The sequence below is a fragment of the Prunus avium genome, chromosome 2 (genome assembly GCF_965620075.1).
Source record: "Prunus avium chromosome 2, drPruAviu1.hap1.1, whole genome shotgun sequence".
NCBI classification, from domain to species: Eukaryota; Viridiplantae; Streptophyta; class Magnoliopsida; order Rosales; family Rosaceae; genus Prunus; species Prunus avium.
In genome coordinates, this window is record NC_142285.1 from 33,977,855 (window position 1) to 33,998,558 (window position 20,704).

Genomic DNA, 20,704 nt, shown 5'->3' on the forward strand with positions numbered 1-20,704 from the left:
ACCACCAGTCAATCACCCGGCCACATATAATAATGGCTCCAATGCAAAATCATTAACTTTCAAGAAGGCAAATCAAAGATATCGAAGGGGCGAGCAGAGGGGAATGACAATTCAACCAAAGTCAGATAATACATTAACTATTTGAGAGCATGGAACAAGCTGGTCAAGGCTAAAAAGGAAAAACATAAACAAAAAAAAAAGAAAGCAGAGTTTTATTTCCCCTGCTTGCACAAGCTATCCTTCAGAAGTTCAACAGTGGCTAAACCCGAAAAACAGCAAGTATTACAAACCAGTCTGTTAATAAAAACAAAGGCAGTTCTGCACTGGACCCAGCATCTATCTGGTACCTATAGGCCAACCTAAGAACTCCCTCAAGGTCCAATTAAAGTTTCAGGACTACGAAAACAGAAGCATTTCAAGGGACGATGCATCAGAAAGTATTTCCTCCCATCAGAGCTATAGCTTCTTGTATGGAGAAGGGTCCATCATCCCTAAAAGCAGAAAGGAAAACACACATTATCCATTGCATAAATCCACCCAAAACTTTAAACAGTCAATTCAGACAGATATATTACTTGGTAACTCGGAACTCCAAACTGTTTTAAAGCATATTATTCAAATTTAGTAGAACCTTTTGAATCTTTATAAATTCATATTTTATGCTTCCCTTTTTTGAAAAAAATACATGGCAGCTTTAGTAGAGCATAAGTTGATCAAGTTCCATTAAGAATTCCCAATTGATACTCTGAGAAGTTGATAGACGGGAATGTCAACATGAACTAGGTCCACCATTCGCCCCCACCCCCTTCCCCTATTTTCCACACAACATATAACAATACATTGCATATACCATAGGAGAGTATGAAAATGCACATGCTAACATGAAAATAACAGAATTAGAGATAGAAGACAGGCATGCTTAAATGCACTGTTAAAAAACTAGTTCTTTAGCACCATGTACCCAAACCTTACCATCATTGACGACACAGCAAAGTTTCAACCACCAATCACCGGCAATAAATTGCCTGATCAATATGGGGAGGAATTTGCTTTATCTCGGTCCCTAGTTCTTGCTCAATTCTATACCTGCAGGAACAGAATATATTATAAATAATGAGCCCCCATTATATTGCAGAAAATTTGGATTTGGAAGAGAAAAGCACATACAAGTTGAAGCGGTCTTCATAGGTGATCAAATTCACAGCTAAACCAAGGTGTCCAAACCTTCCAGATCGACCAACCTGCATGTAAGATAAATACATAAAACAGCACAGAGATAACTTCAACGTGTAAATACTGCATCAGCTTTCTACTATTTATTTCTGCAAAGACTGTTTCTTACGCACCCTGTGCAGATATGTCTCTGAGTTCTTTGGAAAATCAAAGTTAATGACAACATTGACTGCTTGAATATCTATTCCTCTTGTAAATAGATCTGCAGTTATGCCCCCCAAAAAAAGAGGAAAAAGTTAGAGAAAATCTCAAGAATCGATTTTTTTTCATTACACACATCAGGAATCTGTCCATACTACGTACAACTTAAAATGAAATGAACAACTCAGAAACACACAATTGAACTGAGCATGATATATGAAGATCAAGTAAACCACATACAACATGAGTAATAAAAGAGTTTATCACATGCACTATTTTTTTACTCCACCATTACAGCAAAGAGTTAAAACTTCAAACCCAACATGAGTTCATGATCTAAGAGAAGTAATTGCACTATCATCATATAACTAAAATAATCAGCCACATGCTAAGAAACGCAGAATTCTAGTAAGACCAGATATATGTTTTAAAGGATCCACCTAAAAAAATATACATTTATTTAAAAACTTAGAATAAAAATTTGAAATCACTGGAATGTACAGGTGATGGTGCTGAAAGAAACTTATGGTTCACAAAATGGGAGGGAAGGAGGGAGATAGAGAAAGAAAGAGAACAAATCACATAAAAAACGTACCAGTACAAACAAGATTTCTGCATGCACCATTACGGAAGTCATGAAATACTCTGTTACGATGGTCTTGCAGCATCTTTGCATGGATATAAAAACAAGAATAGCCGAGTTCTGTAATTTTCTTTGCCAACAACTCTACCCGATTCACAGAATTACAGAATATGATTGACTGATTTATTTGAAGCTGAAAAACAGATCCATCATCACATCCATGAACCCCGCAGGAAGTCAAAAAAATAATAATAAATCAATACACAAAAACTACAGTTCACATCAAACCTTAGAGAAAAGAGTGTTTAGGCAGTGGACTTTCTGTCTCTCCTCGACAAAGGCATAAAATTGTGTAATACCCTTTAGAGTAAGCTCATCCATAAGGTTGATAACATAAGGTTTTTGCAGATATCTATCCTTGAAGTCCTTGACAGTAACAGGAAATGTAGCTGAAAACATCAAAATTTGTCGATGTGAAGGTAAGAAGCGGATCAGCTGCTCTACTGAAGGTTGAAACTCCGGGGACAAAAGCTTATCGGCCTGTCAGACATTGACAAAAACATCATTAGATCATTGCAGCTCATGATGCTAAAACCAACCAACCGTTTTCACCTCCTCCACTGCATACACGGATACACATGCACGTGCACACAGACTTGAATGAAGATGAGGGAATCTGATCTTGGTATCTCCCTTTTACAGGAGACATGGAGATACCGATTGGGATATGACCTGGCCACCACACTTTAAGACACTTCTAATAAGTCAATTTTAACTAGTAAACCAAAAATTCCAGGAGCATAAAGATACCAACTAACATAAGAATGAAACAGGTTGCAAATGCGGATCAGGGCTTGACTAATTGGAAATTCAACTTACTATTTAACCAACTAATTGCAAGAACATCTACTATAAAAATAGTTCTTAAAAGTGGAAACCTAAAACCAATGCAAACAAAAAGAGAAATAAGGATGACAACATGTAGCCAACAACTGTTGGACAAAATTCTTTTAATACGTAAATTTAATGGAAGTTGGGGATAAGTATTTACCTCATCCATAACAAGCATAGAACAATCTTTCAAGATGCAAACACCTTTCTTTGCAAGATCTAAAATTCTTCCAGGAGTTCCGACAAGCAAGTGAACTGGTTGATATAAACGCATGATATCATCCTTTAAGCTGGTACCTCCGGTTGTAACCATAACTTGAATTTGCAAATGCTTCCCTAGCTCCTTACAGACTTGTGATGTTTGAAGAGCCAACTCGCGAGTTGGAACAAGAATAACAACTGCAGAAGAAAACACATATCAACACAAAAAGGACAATAATGCAAAATCATAAGCTGTTTCTACATAGAAATATAATCCTACATCTGCCTCCTATATATAGAACAGATTGGGAGCATTTTTTTATGCCAGAACTGTGTGTCTCGAGCACTTAAGTAGTAAAGATTTCTATAGCCATTCGAGCAGCATAAAAAACTAAAGTGCCACAATAGCCATTATCTTTTGATGGGGCCTAATGATATGCCAGAAGATGCAACTCGATGGTAGAGAACAAACCTTGTATTACATTGTTATCTTGATCAATTTTCTCCAAAGCAGGGATGCAAAATGCAGCTGTTTTCCCCGTTCCGTTTTTAGCTCTAGCAAGAATATCACTACCAGTTAAAGCAATTGGGATACTTTCTTCCTGAATAGGGGATGGTCTTTCAAATCCCTTCTCATAAATTCCCATAAGCAGCTCACGCTTCAGAAAATAGTCCTCAAACTCGTTTCCTTTAGTTGCAGTTACATCCTGAAGGAAATCATTTGTAACCAGATTAGGAAATCACCAGTCATTATTATTTTTAACTATTAATCATTCATTGTGTTTATAGATGTGAAAACAACTTGATCTTAATAAACTACATAACAGTTGAATGATGCACCCTTCAAAATCTATACAGAAGCATCACATTAACAATATTGGTACCCATGATAAAGAATTATATAACAAATAATACATAACGAACCTCTGTTCTGAAACGAGTATCAGGTGCTGGAATATTTAACCTCGCCTTCCAATCATGCGAACTGAAAAAGATAAGTAAAACAAAATAAGATACCATGTAAAGCATGAATCATAATATGTTGAAAAATAATGGGAAAAAAATAAGAGACAAGTATAAATGTTAACAAAATATGTTACCAAAAAAGCTTCCCCAGCAGGTATAAATACCAACAGCCAAACATCTAACTTGATATTTACAACCTCCTTTATAATTTATAAAATCAAGGGCTACATGGAAACTACTCCAATGTCAAAAATTACTAGAAATTTATTCGGACAATAAGACTTCTCAGTCCTCCTAAATAAATGCAACGTAGAATCAGCCTTCAATTATACTGAATTAACAAACCCTAGTTTAAAAATATTAAACACTATCAACTACAATGATTTAAAAAACAGCAAGAATCTTGGTCGAAGAAACCCATCTGAAGAACTAATTTTCAATTAAAAAATGATTGTCATACTAGTTTTGGCGGTTATTTTTTTAAGCATAGTCTTAGCGGTTTTACCCAAAAAAGAAATTCCCCCTTACTGTAATCACGTCTTTCCATCTTTAGCCTATATAGATCAACACGTCCTGCGAGCTATAGTAAGTTGAATAGTTATTACTTATTACTATAACCACAATTTTTGTCAATAGAACAAGAAAAATGCTTGTGGGTCTTCAACCCGACTAAAATCCCCAAGGGCACATGTCGAGGCTCCAATCCGAACGAACAGGACAACCAATGGAAGGTGGCCCCACAGGAGTGTACACATCCGTGGGGAATTGAACACGAGGCGAATGCTTCCTGAAGCACTTATCATGACCCGTCCTACCACTGGACTAACCTCACGGTCTTATGTGGGCCTCATTAATATTTGAAACTTTATACAGTGAAACGCCAAAAGACAAGCACAAAAGAGGTTTTTTTTTCCAAGGTTCTTGAAATACAAGTGGAATCCAAACAGGAATCAGATAAGTTCCTCCATGTGTCGTAATATCCATGAGAGGTCAAAAGCTTATAAATTAGCGAGACCTTATTAACACTAGATGAGAAAGCAATTTACCTACATTTCCAATATCAGAAAGTTTCCTCATACTCCTAAATGTCTTATGCTACACATGTCCGCATATCACACTGCTAAACACCTTATTCAACATGGAACTTCAAAAGTCCTAATTCTTCTGCACAATATCCTGATTCCTCTAAAATTATCATTACATCCAAGTCTTCAACCAAACCCATTTCATCAAATGGCACAGTAACACAAACAGATTCATAAGCAACCCATTTTTCCCACCGCGACGAAAAACCAACCATAAAACATACATTATATGAAAGCAAACACACACCTCGGGTCGACAGCTTCCGACTGCACTGTCTTCTCGACCTCATCAACGGCCGAATCAGCACTGGTACTCCCACCCAACTGACCTCTCCTGAGCCACTGTTGTTGTTGTTGCTGCTGCTGCTGTTGATGCTGCTGTTGCTGAAAGTACTGCTGATGATGATGGTTCGGCAAAAGGTTCCTCTGTACATACTGTTGCTGATGCGGTGGTCGAGACTGAAATGCAGGGTTTGCATTCATGCCGCCACCTCTCCCAGCTCCGATCCCCGGAGGGTACCTCCCTCTGTTACTGTTCATCACCACGATTCAAACCCTAAAACCCTAAAAAAATTCCAAAATCTAAAACAAATGAACAATTAAAGGAACGGAACTAGGGTTTCTCTGGGCCGCTAGATCGTAACCGTAAATCGGCGAAACCAAGCGCGAATTTAAAAGGTTTTCTGCACTTGATAACGAAATGAGAGGAAAATTGCTAAAAACGAAGATAACAAATAAAATCAAAGCTAGGGTTTTGGTAAATTGTGAGAAAATCGGGGTGTTTCTGTACGGATCTTGAGCGTAAATGAGTGTCTGAGCGAGAGAAAATTTCAAGGGCTTGTTATTTTATCTCCAGAGAAAGAGAGAGAGAGTATTGAGAGCTAATTGTTGGATTGGGAATCCATGGTCGTCTTGTGAAACCTCCAGAGAAGAGAGAGATGACGAAACTGCTTGCTCTAACCGTCCTATTTGGCTAAAGCTAGGGCGTCATATATGTTTATGTTTATTTGCCCAATGGCCCCCACATTTTTCTTATATTGCATCAGACCAGACTTTTTTAACTTATTTTTAAGTAACATGAATTCTCTGGAAGGCTTGTTTTTGTTTGTTTCTTTCAATCTTATCCATTTCTTAGAAAGTGTCATGAATTCACCACTCTTTTACTCTCGCATTTTTAACCAAGTAAATAATTCAAAATCATATGTTTTCTTCACTAATATTCCATTTTCGTAGAATTTCACTATTCTCATTCACCATTATATGCATCCCACCATCCATATTAATTACTATTTTTCTCTTACAAAAAATATATAATTAATTAATATTATATCTTACAAAAAAATATTTGTAATCCCCTTTTCTTAGTATAAGGAATTGGAGGAGCGGGATTTACACAAATATTCATTGGATGCCTGAGATTTCGAACATCTACCCACATAAGTGGGAGGTGGAAGAGCTCACACAACTAAGTTATACCCCACCGACTTCTTCATATAACTCTTATTCTCGCTTCTTCATAAATATTTTTAAGAAATAACGTGTAAAATTTGAAGTTGATGAGAAATAATTTTAAAGCGTGCATGGCACTTTTTTTTATATTAAGAGGAATGATAATTTAGTAGTAGGTTTTGCATCTAGCCCCGGTGGCAACAACACTGCTCATTGGGCACCTAGCCACGGCGGTTGCAATGCGTTTAGGGGAAGTTTTGGATATTTCTGGATTGCTTAAGTCGTAAGATCTATTTACTTTTTACAATGAGTGGAAAACATTAAATGACGAGTTTAATAGGATGTGGATGATAATAATAACACATTTCTACACCCATTTGATAATGCCACTTTTTTTTAAGATAGTAAAGCTTAAGTATATAAAGATAGCTTTTATTTTTATTTTTATTGGTTCTAGAAAGTTTAAGGGAAAGTTAGCTACTCTCACCATCAGCGTTAGGGCACATCCATAATCTCAAGCCGAAAGGACTTACACATGACACATAACTGCCAACTACCACCGATATGAATTTATGTAGGAAATTACAAATCGTGCACTGATGAGAATATTGCACCTAAATATTCAATCTCATTAAGTTTGTTTGTGTAATCAAAGCATCGGGTCGGATCGATCTTACATATTAAAATAGTTTCGTGATCAGTACAAAAATAGTCAAATGGTACTTGTGAATATAAAAATCTGCAAATTTTTTTGTTGAAAATCGGTACATTAAAAATGTGATATGCATGTGATGTTGCTACAATGAAGGGCAAGCCCCAAAATAAAAGAAGTTACATTTTTTTTCAGAACTTCAACCCAAAAGGAAAAGTTGAATGATAAAGAAATCCAATGATTACTCATGCTGTGTCATATTTCCACTATGAGTGTTTTTTTTTTTTTCTTCTAAAAAAATATGGAAATATGTTCAGCAATATCAATCCCCTTTCTTCTTTTTATAATATGTGGGGAGATTGGACAATAATAGTTTAGGACAGTAGCACAAGTTTTGCTTTCTCCTTGTCATGAGGGGAAATTTAATCATTTATACATCTGCAACTGCAATCATGCAAGATGCAACAAACATAAACAATATGCAAAAGTCATAAGTTTAGGCTAATTGGAAGGAATTATGAGAAAGTGAGATTTTCCAAAAGTGACATGTTGGGTTAATTTAATATCAATACACCATTATTGTTATGCTTTATTGCGGTTAGTAGCAGTATAAGGGGTTCATAGGAAATTATTTAAAAGAAAAGATTTAATTTTGACACCACAGTTAAAATTAATTAGAAATATTAAATAAAAATTAAATATTTGAAATCCCCAGATGCAAAATCACTCCTCCCAAAATGGATTGTTTGCCAAAATGGTACTGTTCAAGAAATTCATATGTAATATATGTGCTTCTTTGGGCATTTGTGTGTGTGTGTATATATTTATTATTATTTTTGGTTAATAGGTGTTTTTTTAATATCACAAAATTTGACAGAGTTCATTTTTCTTTTGACCAAAATTTAATATCATATATCGAAGATCATGAAACTGTATTACAAATTTACAAAGCACCCCCTCTCTCACTGAAATTTGCCGTTTTCAGCACAAATATTACCTTCTGCAACAGTTTCCTCAGGAAGGTCCAACTCCACTGTCAAACTCTTGACCTTTTCTTTTAGTGCCTCTACATCCAAAGTGGCAAGAATCTCCTCCTTTATCTTTGCTTCTGCTTTTTCTATGTCTTCTGAACTTGAGCCTTTTGCTATACCAGCCTTCAACTCCTCTATTCTTCCACTAATACCAGCTTCATTTATTACTCTCTCAATTTCCTCATAAATCTCTGTGTTCACCTTTTCTATTTTCTCCTTCAACTCTGAAGGTGCAGCGACCACATTTTTCTTGGTCACTCCAACAACCTCCAAGTTAGCTGACTTTAGGACCTCCACAAGCTCTTTCTTAACTGCCTCTACTTCTTCCATCAACTCCTTATCCACTGGTTCTCCTTTGGATATCTTTTCTTCGGCATTCTTCAAAAGTTCCATCTTCTCTTTTAGCTCAGCTGGAACTTTCTGATTAATCTCAGCTTTAAGTTTCTGTTTTCTTTCCTCTATCTCGGTAAGCCTGCTAACCAAGTTTAGCTTTTCAAGCTTCTGCTTTAAGCCAAGGTACGCCCCTGGCTGCGACAGATTATGGTTAAACTCCTGCATTATTTTATCAACTTTCTCCTTCAAATTACGATTAAGGGGCTGACTTGATGTGTCTTTTGAGGCTTTTGATAATTCCAACTTCACTGATTCGAGTTTCTCTTGCAATCCCATTGAGATAAATGCATTGGTCATCTCCTTGTCTACATCTTTCTTGAGCTTCTCAATTGCTTGGGTTGTAATCGGATCAGATGGTCCCTTTGCTTCCAGGATCTTCTTTTTCAAATTCTCAATCTCCAACTCTATGTCAGCAGCCTTTGGCATGTTAACTTCAGATGGTTTCATGTTGCGTTTCCGTTTAGGTTCCACTGGAATGCCTTCTTGAAAACCTCCAATTGACCGGAATTTAAGCCTCCGATGCTGAAGCAATTCTTCTGTGTTCATGTTTTCCAATTCCTAGGTACATTTAGTATAGATGTAAGGGATAAATGAAGGGAAACCACCTACGATTTGAGGACACAAATAGTAGTGTGGTGTCTGACAAAGGCATGGGATGTGCAAGTGCAACACATGATACAAGGACATATCATGTCTATTTTGTGTGTAATCTATACTTGAGTATATATCTTATTTGTGAAATAACCATATTTATAAAAAATAATTTATGCAAACAGCAACCATGTCTAATTTTATTCAAAAATTGCTCAACAACTTGATGATTTTGCACTATTTCGAAGAAAATCAAGGCCTAATTCTAAGCATAAGTACTGACATGTCTGGACACAGGAAATTATTTACAAAAGAAGTTTGTTGGGGAATCCGAAAAAGCGAACAGAAAGGATAGTCAAAAAGCCAAACTAATTAATACAAAACTATTTAGAGGGAGGTTTTTTCTTTTTATTTTATGCTCTCTCTATGAGAAGATTGTGAATTTAATTTACCTTTATTGCCTGTGTAATTGTGATCTTAATTTGTTGGGAAGTCCAAGCAGGATCAACATGTGCGCCACCAAGAGGCTCCTGTAAACAACAGCCACAGCATCAATAATAACACGATATAACCCCATATACTGGCTTCTTAGTTTTTCTCCAATCAGTATTGACATATTACAACTAAACAAGGTCTCAGAATCCCAAGTTTGAGATCTTATAATTAAGGTAAGCATTTGTTTCCAACTGCATAACTTTCCTACGAAATTTGAACTGATAAAAGTTAGTGGTACATTTCTTTTCAAGTACCATTGTGGTTATAAAAATATATTTTCACATAATATTGTCATATTATTAAGAAGACGCATGAATCAGAAGGGAAAAGCACTTACAGGAATGACCCCATCAGCGATCTTCAGTCGGTAATGCTCTTGAGCTGTTATCCTTAGTTTTTCAGCTGCCTGTACAATTTTGAAACTACATTATGATTAAAAAATGGCCTACATCCCAAATAGGCTCATCCATCAAAATTTATAATACCTTAGGAGCTGCTTGGGAAGATTTCCACAATATTGCAGCACATGCTTCAGGACTGCTCCAACAAACAAAGGCACAAGAAATATATTACAGAAATCATGGCATGAAGTCTCTAAAGGGAAGAAGATCAAAACTCGAAGCACTTTGATGAATTAAACAGGCTCCATTCTAATGTTCGGTAAATTTGTACTTTTTTTAATAATAATATTGGTGAAGTGGACACGGAGAAGGAAAAGAAATGCCATCACCTTGCAACATAGAAAGCAGAGTTCTCCAGCATAAACAGTTTATTGGAACAAGCAATGGCTAGAGCTCCACCTGAACCGCCTTCTCCGGTTACAACTGTTACAACGGGCACTTTCAGACCAAACATAGTCCTCAAATTATGTGCTATTGCTTCCCCCTGCATAAAGCAAAAGTGAAAAAGTTTATTCTATGGTAACATGTGAACAAAGTAAATAAAAGATCCTTGAAAAAGAAAAGGTGAATTAATGATGGGAAATTTCAAATGAAGTAGAAAAGTTTCAGACTCACTTGACCAAGTTCCTCAGATTTTAGATCAGCAAAGGCCCCAGGAGTGTCAACAAATGTAATAATGGGAAATCCATGATGATCGGCATATTTCATCATTCGCAGAGCCTTCCGATAGCTGCTTGCAAAGTAACTCTAAGTGAACAGGGTTACATTGCATGTTTTTGTAAACAACCAAACACTGGGTGCACAATATATTCTAAATGCTTTGACTGTTATGCACCTTCTTGCTATTAACCTGATCAAAGTATCCTTGAAACGTACCCATGTGGAGTTGGCATTGCAAAGTTGCGAGCAATGTTTTCCTTCGTGTTCCTACCTTTCTGATGACCTATGAACATGTAGGACTTTTCATCCATGCTCCCAATACCAGTCACAATAGCTGGATCATCATAGCCAGCACGGTCTCCATGGAGTTCCACCCACTATAACATTTTTTTTGGGGGGGGGTGGGGTTTGGAAGAGAAGAAGCTAGATTATTAATTATCATATAGTCATACAAATAGAAGCCATAATATGATGTAGTTCGCTACCTTCTCTGTAATATTCAAAATATGATCAAGAACTGTTGGTCTGTTGGGATGTCGAGCGATAGATAGCCGTTGGATTGGTGTCAAATGCTTGTATAAATCTTTCAGGGCCTAAACTTAAAGCAGAGAAGAAGTTGAATTACATTATTAAAATAATATCAATAAATTCAATGAATTATTGAAATAGTTAAATTAGTCAAAATCTTCTCAGCAAAGCCAAATACTAGATCAAACACTCATGCCGAGTTTGAAATCATTTCAAACAACTCAAGAAAGAAGTAAAACTTTAATTACTCATAAACAGCTCATGCAATTTCACTTAGAACTATTGCTTTTAAACTAGACTGCAGCATTAGGGTCAATTCAATAAGCAAATATTTTGCCCACAAAATAAACCTTTTTTTTAACCAACATAAAATGATCGCATACTCATGTGAAGTGACTCTATAAAAGCAACTTTGGCATAAAATAGGAATTGCCAGACTTGTATATTCTACCTGTTGATACTTGTTCTCCAATGCAGCAATTTGATCACTGAAATCCAGACCAGTTTCATCAGCCATTCTACGTATCTGCAAGAGAAGGATTGACTAAGTTCCAAATATTTGAAAAGGAGCTTATGGTAGAACGCTTGTGCCTTGTAAATGCCTCATATCTGCTTCTCTCTAAAATGCATCCTAAGGTAATTTTATGAACTTTGCCTTAGAGAATGCCTTCATTTCTATGTTGGAATATTAGGATTTATTCATGATGTTTGACAACTCCATCGCCTTTCTTGAATACTCGGCATCAAATTCTCAGCAAACTTATTGAAAACCAACATCTAAGAAAAGCAACACAAGTTAAAAATCTGCTATGATGAAAGCAACAGACCTCAGTAATCTTTTTCTCAAGATCAACAAGTGGTTTCTCAAATGGTAGGGTAACTTGCTTTGGCTTCTCAGTCAGAGGCTTGAAATGAGACAGGTAACTCAAGTGACCACTGCTGATGTTTGGATCAATATCATGAGGCCATGGGTAATCATACTGCTTCCCCTTTTTAATTTTCGCAGTAACACGAAACTTGTTCCTGTTTCTAATCCTATGTCCTTCCAAATCCTTGGACCAGATTCCATCTCCCCTTCTAAATGAACTTCTAAGTAAGTCACTAGCAAAAAGGTCCTTTCCTGAAAATCGATGGAGTAATTCTGATCCATGATCTTCACCTCCGTTTCTTCCTCCACAATTTCCAGAAATTAGTGATAGGGTGGTCATCTCAATGAACAAGTCACTACCTTCTAAATCAATACATCACCAGCAAATTTTTCACATGCTGCACTCTGCATTTAGAACCCCAATGAAACACTCAGAAAAGGCAAGTTTCTGTTGAAATTAAAATTGAACAAACTAGCAAATCGGAAAATTTTGATATCCATTCACCTCCTTCCGATTTATTACTACTAATAAGGGCAACCGGCTCCATCATTACAAGTTATTAGCTAAACGAAGGGGAACCACTGACAGTCACAAACTAAGCACATAAAAGTTGAAGATAACTAAGAAATCTTTTAGAGCACTTTTAAAGTATTGCTCAGTTGTTTCATAATCAAGAATGCCCTTCAGAAACTTAAGCAAAAGTGGACCTTGAAACGTCACCAGAGCCAAATATTCCTTAATGAAAGAGCTACAACCAGATACAATTGGCAAAGCAGGCAGTTTTAAAGTTTTAATACAGCAATCAGATACAGCCAAGTTTAAAAAGCAATAAACAATCAACATTCATCACCCAGTTTTTCTAGATAAACGGCTTTAAAAAGTTTCAAACTTCGGATATAAAAGTGATTAATTAAAACCTCATCACATCACCAATAAAAAAAAAACACATCTACATTAAAGAATTCAAGTTCATGATCTTACCTCAATATCCAATACTACTTAACTCCCATGCACGATGAACTTCTGCTTCAAAAGCTTGAGCATTTTGACCTGAAACACAATTGCCAGACTCTCATGATCAGGATTCAAACAAAGAAAGCAAAATGATCAAACAAAAACCATCCAATTTGCTTCCTTTTTGTTTTTGCTCAGTTTTCTCAGAGACCAAACAACAAATAAGCATATGGGTACCTCAGAAACAGAGCTTATGGCCTTCCAAGGTGGGCAACAAGAACTGAAATGGTCTTGACTCTTGAGGACCAACAGTTGAGATAAAGTTTTGTAGCAAACAGTTTTCAGAAAACCAAAAACTAGAGAAAAAATTAGCAAAATCGCAATGTTACTGTGTTTTTGTGTTTCTAGTTTTTGGTTGGTTTGCAAATCCCAGTAAACTGGGAGAGTGGCATTAAAATGAACAGAGCGCAGGTCTAGAGTGAGGTGTGAGAAAATAATTGGAAGGTGAAAAGCACGTGCTTTGAAGATGGATTGGATAGGGTGTGTTGTGCTACGTGGAGAAGATAGACACATCGTCTCAGCTCAAATGAGGATAACTCCCACCAACACCAAGGACCCACCAAAGTCATACGGTGCACCAGCATCGCTACACGTTCGTTCCTTCTTTTGTACTTCTTTTCTTTTTCTTTCTTGTTTTTTGTCTCACCCAAAACACGACTTTTAAATTCAGATTCTAATTTCTAAAATGATGATTATGCACTTCAAATTGTTGAAGTCCATAAAGAAATTGGAAAGAAATACTTACATTCATAAAAAAAATAAAACCTTTGTCATTGGTCTAGCTCTAATATAATTTCAAAATTGTACCATTGGTAAAGTGTTTAGAAATTATACCATTGGTAAAGTGTTTAGAACTTAAGAAGAATTTTGTTAAGATCAATGGTGATTTATGAATGTGGGTTGTGTTCAGAGTATATCTCACATTAAATAACGAAAGATGAGGTTTAGTGCTTAAAACATCTTAGATCTCTCTAACCATCACGAATTGATTTTGTATGACGTTCTAGCATAATTTGAACCTGATTACATATGCTCTTTTGTCACATGATATACGTTCATGCACTCTTGTGTCCGAATTCGACCTCTTTTCCCACTTTGTCAAAAGAAAAAAAATATATAGAAACTTAAAATTAGTACTTAAAAGATCTTGTGCATCACCATCAATTACCAATTGGTATTGAATTGATACTCGTATTATAATATTTTATTATAATCTATGATAAAAACAAATAGAATCACCAAAAATTTCTAGCTATGCCAGCTCAAGAGTCGCCATCGACACATTTTATGAAGACATTACAGCTAATCCATAACCATTACTAGAAGAAAGAAAAAGATTTGGAATTAAGCGTATCAATATAGACTTTTGTAATAGAAGCGGACAGTGCACAAGCATAATGGAGTAGGACCCTTGGAATAAAAAACATATGCTAAAACTACAGTGCAAGCAAAGCAAGCAAAAAGGCCAATATTTCATCAAAAAAAAAAAAAAGGCCAATATAAATACTTCCCACTTATAACGCAGACCGAATCTTTGCCTAAGTTTGCTCTGCCTTCAACTTCGGGCTTTCCCGGTGACGTGAGACCATCTTTCTCTTTAGCAAGAACAAAATTGATTTCATGCTTTTACTTATCCGAATTTCCTGTTTTTGAATCACTTTCTTAAGCACACAGAACCCAGTTCGTTTTTGAGTTGGAAGTTCCCAGTTGAATAATTGCTGACTTGAGTTTTATTTTTTATGTCTCATATTCTTTTAGTTCTGATCATAATTGATAATTGATGCTGAGGAAGCATCTGGGCTTCATTTGTGGGGATTCTGGTGAAAAGATTTTGAAATGTTTTAGAAATGAATTTGGAGCATATACTGACTTTGATGGTGTTTATCCTGGAAATGTTACTCAAAGACTATTGTTCTTGTTCTTGTAGGCTTATATGAATATAGATAATTTGCAGATTAGTGTGTTAACGTATCGTCCTTTTTTTATATTCTTTATTTGATTGTTGGGATGCATACTGGTATTAAATAGAAAGTCATAAGAAAATGCAACCTAACCCAATAGCATCAATACATATTTCATTAATACAAACCATTTCTTACTGTTAATTCCAGCACACTGCAGATGACAATGGAAATTCAGGAAGTAGATGAGATTCGTAATTGTGTGATCAAGTTGGTTAGTGTTATTATTATTATTTCCTTTTGTCTGCCTTGAGTAATTTTAACTTCAAAGTTTTATCTGGTTTATCAAAGATTCGGAGAATTGATTATGTTGAGTTTGAACTGCAGAGGGAGAATTCTCCAAAAAGAAGGGACAAGGTTTACATTGGCTGTGGAGCTGGGTTTGGAGGTGACAGGCCCTTTGCAGCTCTTAAATTGCTACAGAGGGTCAAAGAGCTGAACTATATTGTGCTTGAATGCCTAGCAGAGCGCACCCTTGCTGAACGGTATCAAGTTATGGTGTCAGGTGGCGATGGTTATGACTCAAGGAGTACGTGTCTATGATTCATGAATGGCTATGAAATTCTTCATTTATTCATTGGTTGCGTGTTAAGTCTTTTTATACCTCTTTGATATTGTGATTATCTTCTTGAATGAGAATTTGACGTACAGTTCATCAGAAGTTTCCCAATAAATTCTCAATTTTGCTAACATTGGACACTTCAGTTGGTCATTCTCGTACTTTTCCATGAGTGCAGTTTCTGATTGGATGCGCTTGCTCTTACCTTTGGCTGTTGAGAGAGGAACTTGCATAATCACCAACATGGGTGCAAGTGAGAAACTAAACAAATGCAGTCTGCAAAGTTCTAGTTCTTTTCTGAATGCAAAACTCTACTTACTGAAGCTTTTTCTTTGTCTAAATATTATATTTTGTTTTTCTGGCAAGTGGATCCGCATGGGGCAGAGGAAAAGGTTATAGAAATAGCAAGCAGCTTGGGGCTTAGTGTTTCTGTTGCTGTGGCTCATGAGATTTCTGTTACAAACACAGGTAATCGATAGTAAAAGGTACTAAGTAGACTATATATCTATAGGGATTTCCTGCAGACCAGCATAACACAGTCCTTTGAACAGAGGCTTATTACAGGACTGTATTATGTACATATCTTTCCTCGTTATATAAAAAAAAGGCTTCTATTTATTGTAACAAAAATGTTTCCATTGTCTATGTAGGTTCAGGATCCTCTCATGAGAAGTCATATATCATGGAAGGTGTAAGAATCTGGTACTCTTGCATTTAACTTTCATTGTTAAATGAAGATTGTAGATGCAATGTTTGTTTTTCGTTTCCTGTTGGCATCACATGTTAGTCACACAATTTAAGGACACCCTTCCTTTCCATGAATATTTCACTCCTGCAATCATGGGAGTATGCAAACTAGTGTCAATATTCTATATTTTTTCAAATCAGATGAAGAGTGAGTTTGATCCATAGTGATTGATTCCTCTTCTCTTTTCCTTTATATTGTACTTGTGAAAGGTGGATCTCATATTTTTGTTCTAATTTGTGAAGGGTATTAGCACGTATCTGGGGGCAGCGCCAATTGTTGAATGTCTGGAAAAGTATCAACCAAACGTAATAATTACTTCAAGGGTTGCAGATGCTGCCTTATTTTTAGCACCTATGGTATGAAATTTGATCATTTAGGAATGTTATTTTCCTAGGAAAAATCCCATAGCCTTGTTTGAGGATGTGGTGACTTGAACCCAAGCATTGAGCAAGGGAGAGACTCCCACTTACCACCACACGACACCAGGTGGTGTTGGTTATTCTTGAAAAAATAATAACTTGTGTAACTGGTTTGGTTGGTAACTCAAGCTTGTTTTGGTGTTAAGCAAATATTTTACTGTTCTTTTTTTTTAATATACTATATCATCCACGCCATCAATTTTCTGTGAAGAAATGTAGTCTTGGTTATAAATTTGACTAAACTAGTTCAACCATAAAACCTATGTAATCTTTTCTGGTCCATCCATGATGACCTATACAAGGTCATATTATCTGTTGATTAAAAAAAAATGTCATACTATCTATTGATCCTTTGTGATCATATGGATGGGTCGCTTCAATTTCCCAAGACTATATTTCATTACAATTTCCACTCATGTTAGTTTTGCCCTTCCTTAGATTTTCATTCTCCTTGGTTTTAGTCATCAAGATTGAAATTCAATTCGAAGATGAAATTAAGATTTTAAAATATGTACCACTTATTATAAAAACTGAAATGTTGGTGAAGTTATTTAGGTAAAGAAGGGTATCTTACATCAAAGATGACTGCAGTGATTGAGCAACATCGTGTTTTTCTTTCTCTGGTAAAATCATGCAAGTTAACTATTTATAACAACATCGTGTAAGTGGATTGTGGACCTAATATCTTGGGGGTAATTATATCTTTATCTGAAAGTATATTTTAATACTAATGACACTATAAAAAATTTAGTCCTCTTGCTTTGTTAACTTTTTTATGTAGTTATTTCCTTTGAGAAGGAATGCTGAATGGTTATACTGGGGTATGAATAGATCTATGAACTCGGTTGGAACTGGGATAGTTTGGAGCAGCTAGCGCAAGGGTCTTTGGCTGGCCATCTTCTAGAGTGTGGTTGTCAACTAACAGGAGGCTACTTCGTGCACCCAGGTGAGATTTTGTTTAAGTTAAACTTCATCCTAGCACACTAAGGGGTTATTACGGTAAAATTGCAATTTGTTTTCATGTTTATATGACTGCTTTATGCATTTCTTTTCATTCTTGTAGGAGACAAGTCTCGAAATATGTCTTTTTCTCAACTCTTGGATTTGTCACTCCCTTATGCTGAAATAAGCTCTGATGGAAAAGTATTTGTAGCGAAGGCAGAGGGTACTGGTGGGGTTTTAAATTTCAGTACTTGTGCTGAACAACTTCTGTATGAGGTTGGGGATCCGGGTGCTTATATCACTCCTGATGTGGTAAGTTATATGAATATATTCAAGCATTTATTATGGAACATAGGGCAGAATTAAGAAGAAAAAAAATATCATGTTCTCTACTGCAGATAATTGATATTCGGGATGTTTCATTCTACCCCATGTCAAGTTGTAAGGTTCTCTGTGCTGGAGCAAAACCATCTGCGGTATCAGTGCCTGATAAACTCCTGCGGTTGGTACCGAAGGTAACATTCTTATGGTTCCTTTTTGAATAACTTAATTTTACAAAATATATCACTTTTATCGGGCTTTGTGATCTAGGCCATGTAACCTTATTGTCCTTAGCTGCACGCCTTAGGGAAAAGTACTTTGCTCTTCAGTAAGAAATCTGTTATGGGTTTTTGTTCCCTCATATAATGCTACAAGAGCCAACATAACACTTTTTATGACATAGTGCTTATCCGCCACTAATTTAAGTAAGTCTTGCCATGTGTTATTGATAGCTCTTCCTCTATTTTGTTTTAATTTCGAATATTTAGTTAATTTTTTCTATATGTGAGAACTTTAATACTGTCATTGGCTGGTTTCTTGTTTGGCTAACGCTCCATTTTCCTAGTTTTCAGGACTGCGGTTGGAAAGGATGGGGAGAAATATCCTATGGAGGATACGAATGTGTTAAACGTGCTGAAGCTGCTGAATTTCTGGTAAATAAACTTAAAACCTTTGTACTGTGTTATTCCTGTTCATTGTATGTATCACTGGGTAGTTGGTTTTGACTTTTGAATGACATCCTTTATATTGGTTGTGCTTTACTTGAAAAACTCCAATCAGTTTAGCTATTTCTTGTTTCCATATTATATTAGGTTAGATCATGGATGGAAGAAGTAATTCCTGGAGTTAGCAGCCATGTAGTTTCTTATATAATTGGGCTTGATAGCCTGAAGGCAACCAATCTTAGTGACAGTGCTTCATCTCGGACGGTTAGCGATATTAGGCTACGCATGGATGGGTTATTCAAGCTGAAGGAACACGCAGTCCATTTTGTTAGAGAGTTTACTGCTTTATATACAAATGGACCAGCTGGTGGTGGTGGTATCAGGTAAATCTCCTATCAGCTTTTGCGTCAGTTTTGCCTCCCAAATGAGCAGCTTGTGGCTTAACAAATCCCACTGAGACCCTGTTTATATAAACTATGAGTGAGACCTTTGCTGAAAACTGAACTACTGTTCAATATTCCTTGGGTTAGCAGATGTTGCAGATCATAGAAACTAATTGAAACCCTTGTAGATGTAGGACTAACTAATTGACAGCCTTTTAAATTGTCTGTTTCTCTGTGTTACTCAATGCAGCACCGGACACAAGAAAGAGATCATCCTTGAAAAATATCTGGTATTTACTTGCTCTCTCCTTCCCTCTTCAGTTATAAATCCTTTTGGTTTTTGGTCTAATAACTTATTTGCTGAACTTGAAACTTTGACCATAAGTAGCATATTCATTGGGTTTTTACCCCGCTCCCCTTTTCTTCTTGTTGATTTTTTCTTCTTATTGCACCCCATGATGTTGACTTCCAAATCCGGTCCAATCAAACTTCTAGCAGTTTCGACTAATAAGATTAGTTTTTTTTATCAAACTGGTGACAGATTTTTGTTACACATAACAATGTGGCAGAAGCTAAGAAATTCTGAAGAAAAACTTATTTGTTTGGTCTTTCAGGTCAAGCGTGAACATGTACTCTGGCGGACTGCAGTAAAGCACACCACAGCGTTAACATCAAATATCTGTCTTCCGCATGAGTCTGCATTGTCAATTACACAAGCAGATGAAGTCCATTCTTCTACAAATTCGGATAGTCCATTTATTGGAAGTGCAATCTCTCCTGCTCCATCTGGCCACAAGATTCCACTCTATGATGTAGGACATGTCCGAGCTGGAGATAAAGGAAATGACTTGAATTTTTCGATCATCCCACATTTTCCTCCAGATATAGTAAGGTTAAAGTCAATCATAACACCCCAGTGGGTAAAGAAAGTAGTCTCAGCCCTTCTAAATTCTTCTTCGTTCCCGGACATGGATGCTATCAATGAAAGAGACAAATGGGTCAATGAAAATGTAAAAGTGGAAATTTATGAAGTTAAGGGAATCCGATCGTTAAACGTTGTGGTTCGGGACATTCTTGATGGCGGTGTGAACTGCTCTAGAAGGATTGACCGGCACGGAAAGACCATCTCAGATCTCATACTATGCCAGCAAGTTGTATTGCCTCCATGGTTGGGTCGTTCAAATACTCTTATAGCATGATTTGCTCTACTGGGGTGAGTTTTGCAATAAAACTTTTTTCTTTTTTCATACCGGTATACCCAATTTGCCTTTCTTTAAACATGCATATACATAGCCAAACTTTTTTTCTTCAATTTGTATAGTTCAATGTGAAATAATTTTATCCTCAAAATTCCTGGTTATGATGATTTGTAAGATATAGTTTGGTTCAGAACTTCAGATAAATGAAAATAAAGTTATGTTTGGTCAGTTTGATTTTGCTGAAGAAACAAGCAAATCTAGCATCAACCCACGAGCCATAATATTTATAGCACTCCAATCTGTATACCTTTCCGTACCTTTCAA

The 20,704-nt window shown here is 36.2% G+C and overlaps 3 protein-coding genes across 5 annotated transcripts; 1 reads left to right on the forward strand and 2 right to left on the reverse strand.

Annotated features, from left to right (window-relative positions):
• Positions 1–110: 110 nt before the first annotated feature.
• LOC110759294 (DEAD-box ATP-dependent RNA helicase 8) lies at positions 111–6,078 on the reverse strand. The gene is made up of 10 exons (XM_021961348.2): positions 5,348–6,078; positions 3,974–4,034; positions 3,522–3,756; positions 3,009–3,247; positions 2,246–2,497; positions 1,970–2,150; positions 1,347–1,435; positions 1,168–1,241; positions 973–1,086; positions 111–491 (listed from the first exon to the last, which is right to left on the reverse strand). The coding sequence occupies exons 1-9, from the start codon at positions 5,638–5,640 to the stop codon at positions 1,008–1,010; spliced, it is 1,503 nt and encodes a 500-aa protein (XP_021817040.1). The 5' UTR covers positions 5,641–6,078; the 3' UTR covers positions 111–491; positions 973–1,007.
• Positions 6,079–8,084: 2,006 nt separating this feature from the next.
• On the reverse strand, positions 8,085–13,576 carry LOC110759327 (acetyl-coenzyme A carboxylase carboxyl transferase subunit alpha, chloroplastic). Of its 2 annotated transcripts, XM_021961376.2 has the most exons (12): positions 13,361–13,576; positions 13,151–13,219; positions 12,128–12,573; positions 11,752–11,826; positions 11,258–11,365; positions 10,989–11,149; positions 10,728–10,842; positions 10,442–10,596; positions 10,197–10,248; positions 10,049–10,117; positions 9,669–9,746; positions 8,085–9,183 (listed from the first exon to the last, which is right to left on the reverse strand). In XM_021961376.2, exons 3-12 carry the CDS (start codon positions 12,506–12,508, stop codon positions 8,164–8,166), a joined length of 2,214 nt encoding a protein of 737 aa, XP_021817068.1. In that variant the 5' UTR covers positions 12,509–12,573; positions 13,151–13,219; positions 13,361–13,576; the 3' UTR covers positions 8,085–8,163. The 2 variants fall into 2 exon arrangements, with proteins under 2 accessions (XP_021817068.1, XP_021817069.1); XM_021961377.2 differs by lacking the exon at positions 12,128–12,573.
• Positions 13,577–14,612: 1,036 nt separating this feature from the next.
• On the forward strand, positions 14,613–20,608 carry LOC110759332 (propionyl-CoA carboxylase). 2 transcript variants are annotated; one of them, XM_021961385.2, is made up of 14 exons: positions 14,613–14,762; positions 15,295–15,358; positions 15,472–15,673; positions 15,882–15,956; positions 16,070–16,171; positions 16,354–16,394; positions 16,694–16,807; positions 17,702–17,816; positions 17,934–18,124; positions 18,211–18,327; positions 18,706–18,786; positions 18,946–19,181; positions 19,432–19,471; positions 19,796–20,608. In XM_021961385.2, the coding sequence occupies exons 2-14, from the start codon at positions 15,305–15,307 to the stop codon at positions 20,378–20,380; spliced, it is 1,953 nt and encodes a 650-aa protein (XP_021817077.1). In that variant the 5' UTR covers positions 14,613–14,762; positions 15,295–15,304; the 3' UTR covers positions 20,381–20,608. The 2 variants fall into 2 exon arrangements, with proteins under 2 accessions (XP_021817077.1, XP_088104575.1); XM_088248449.1 differs by having other exon boundaries at positions 14,690–14,757.
• Positions 20,609–20,704: the final 96 nt, after the last annotated feature.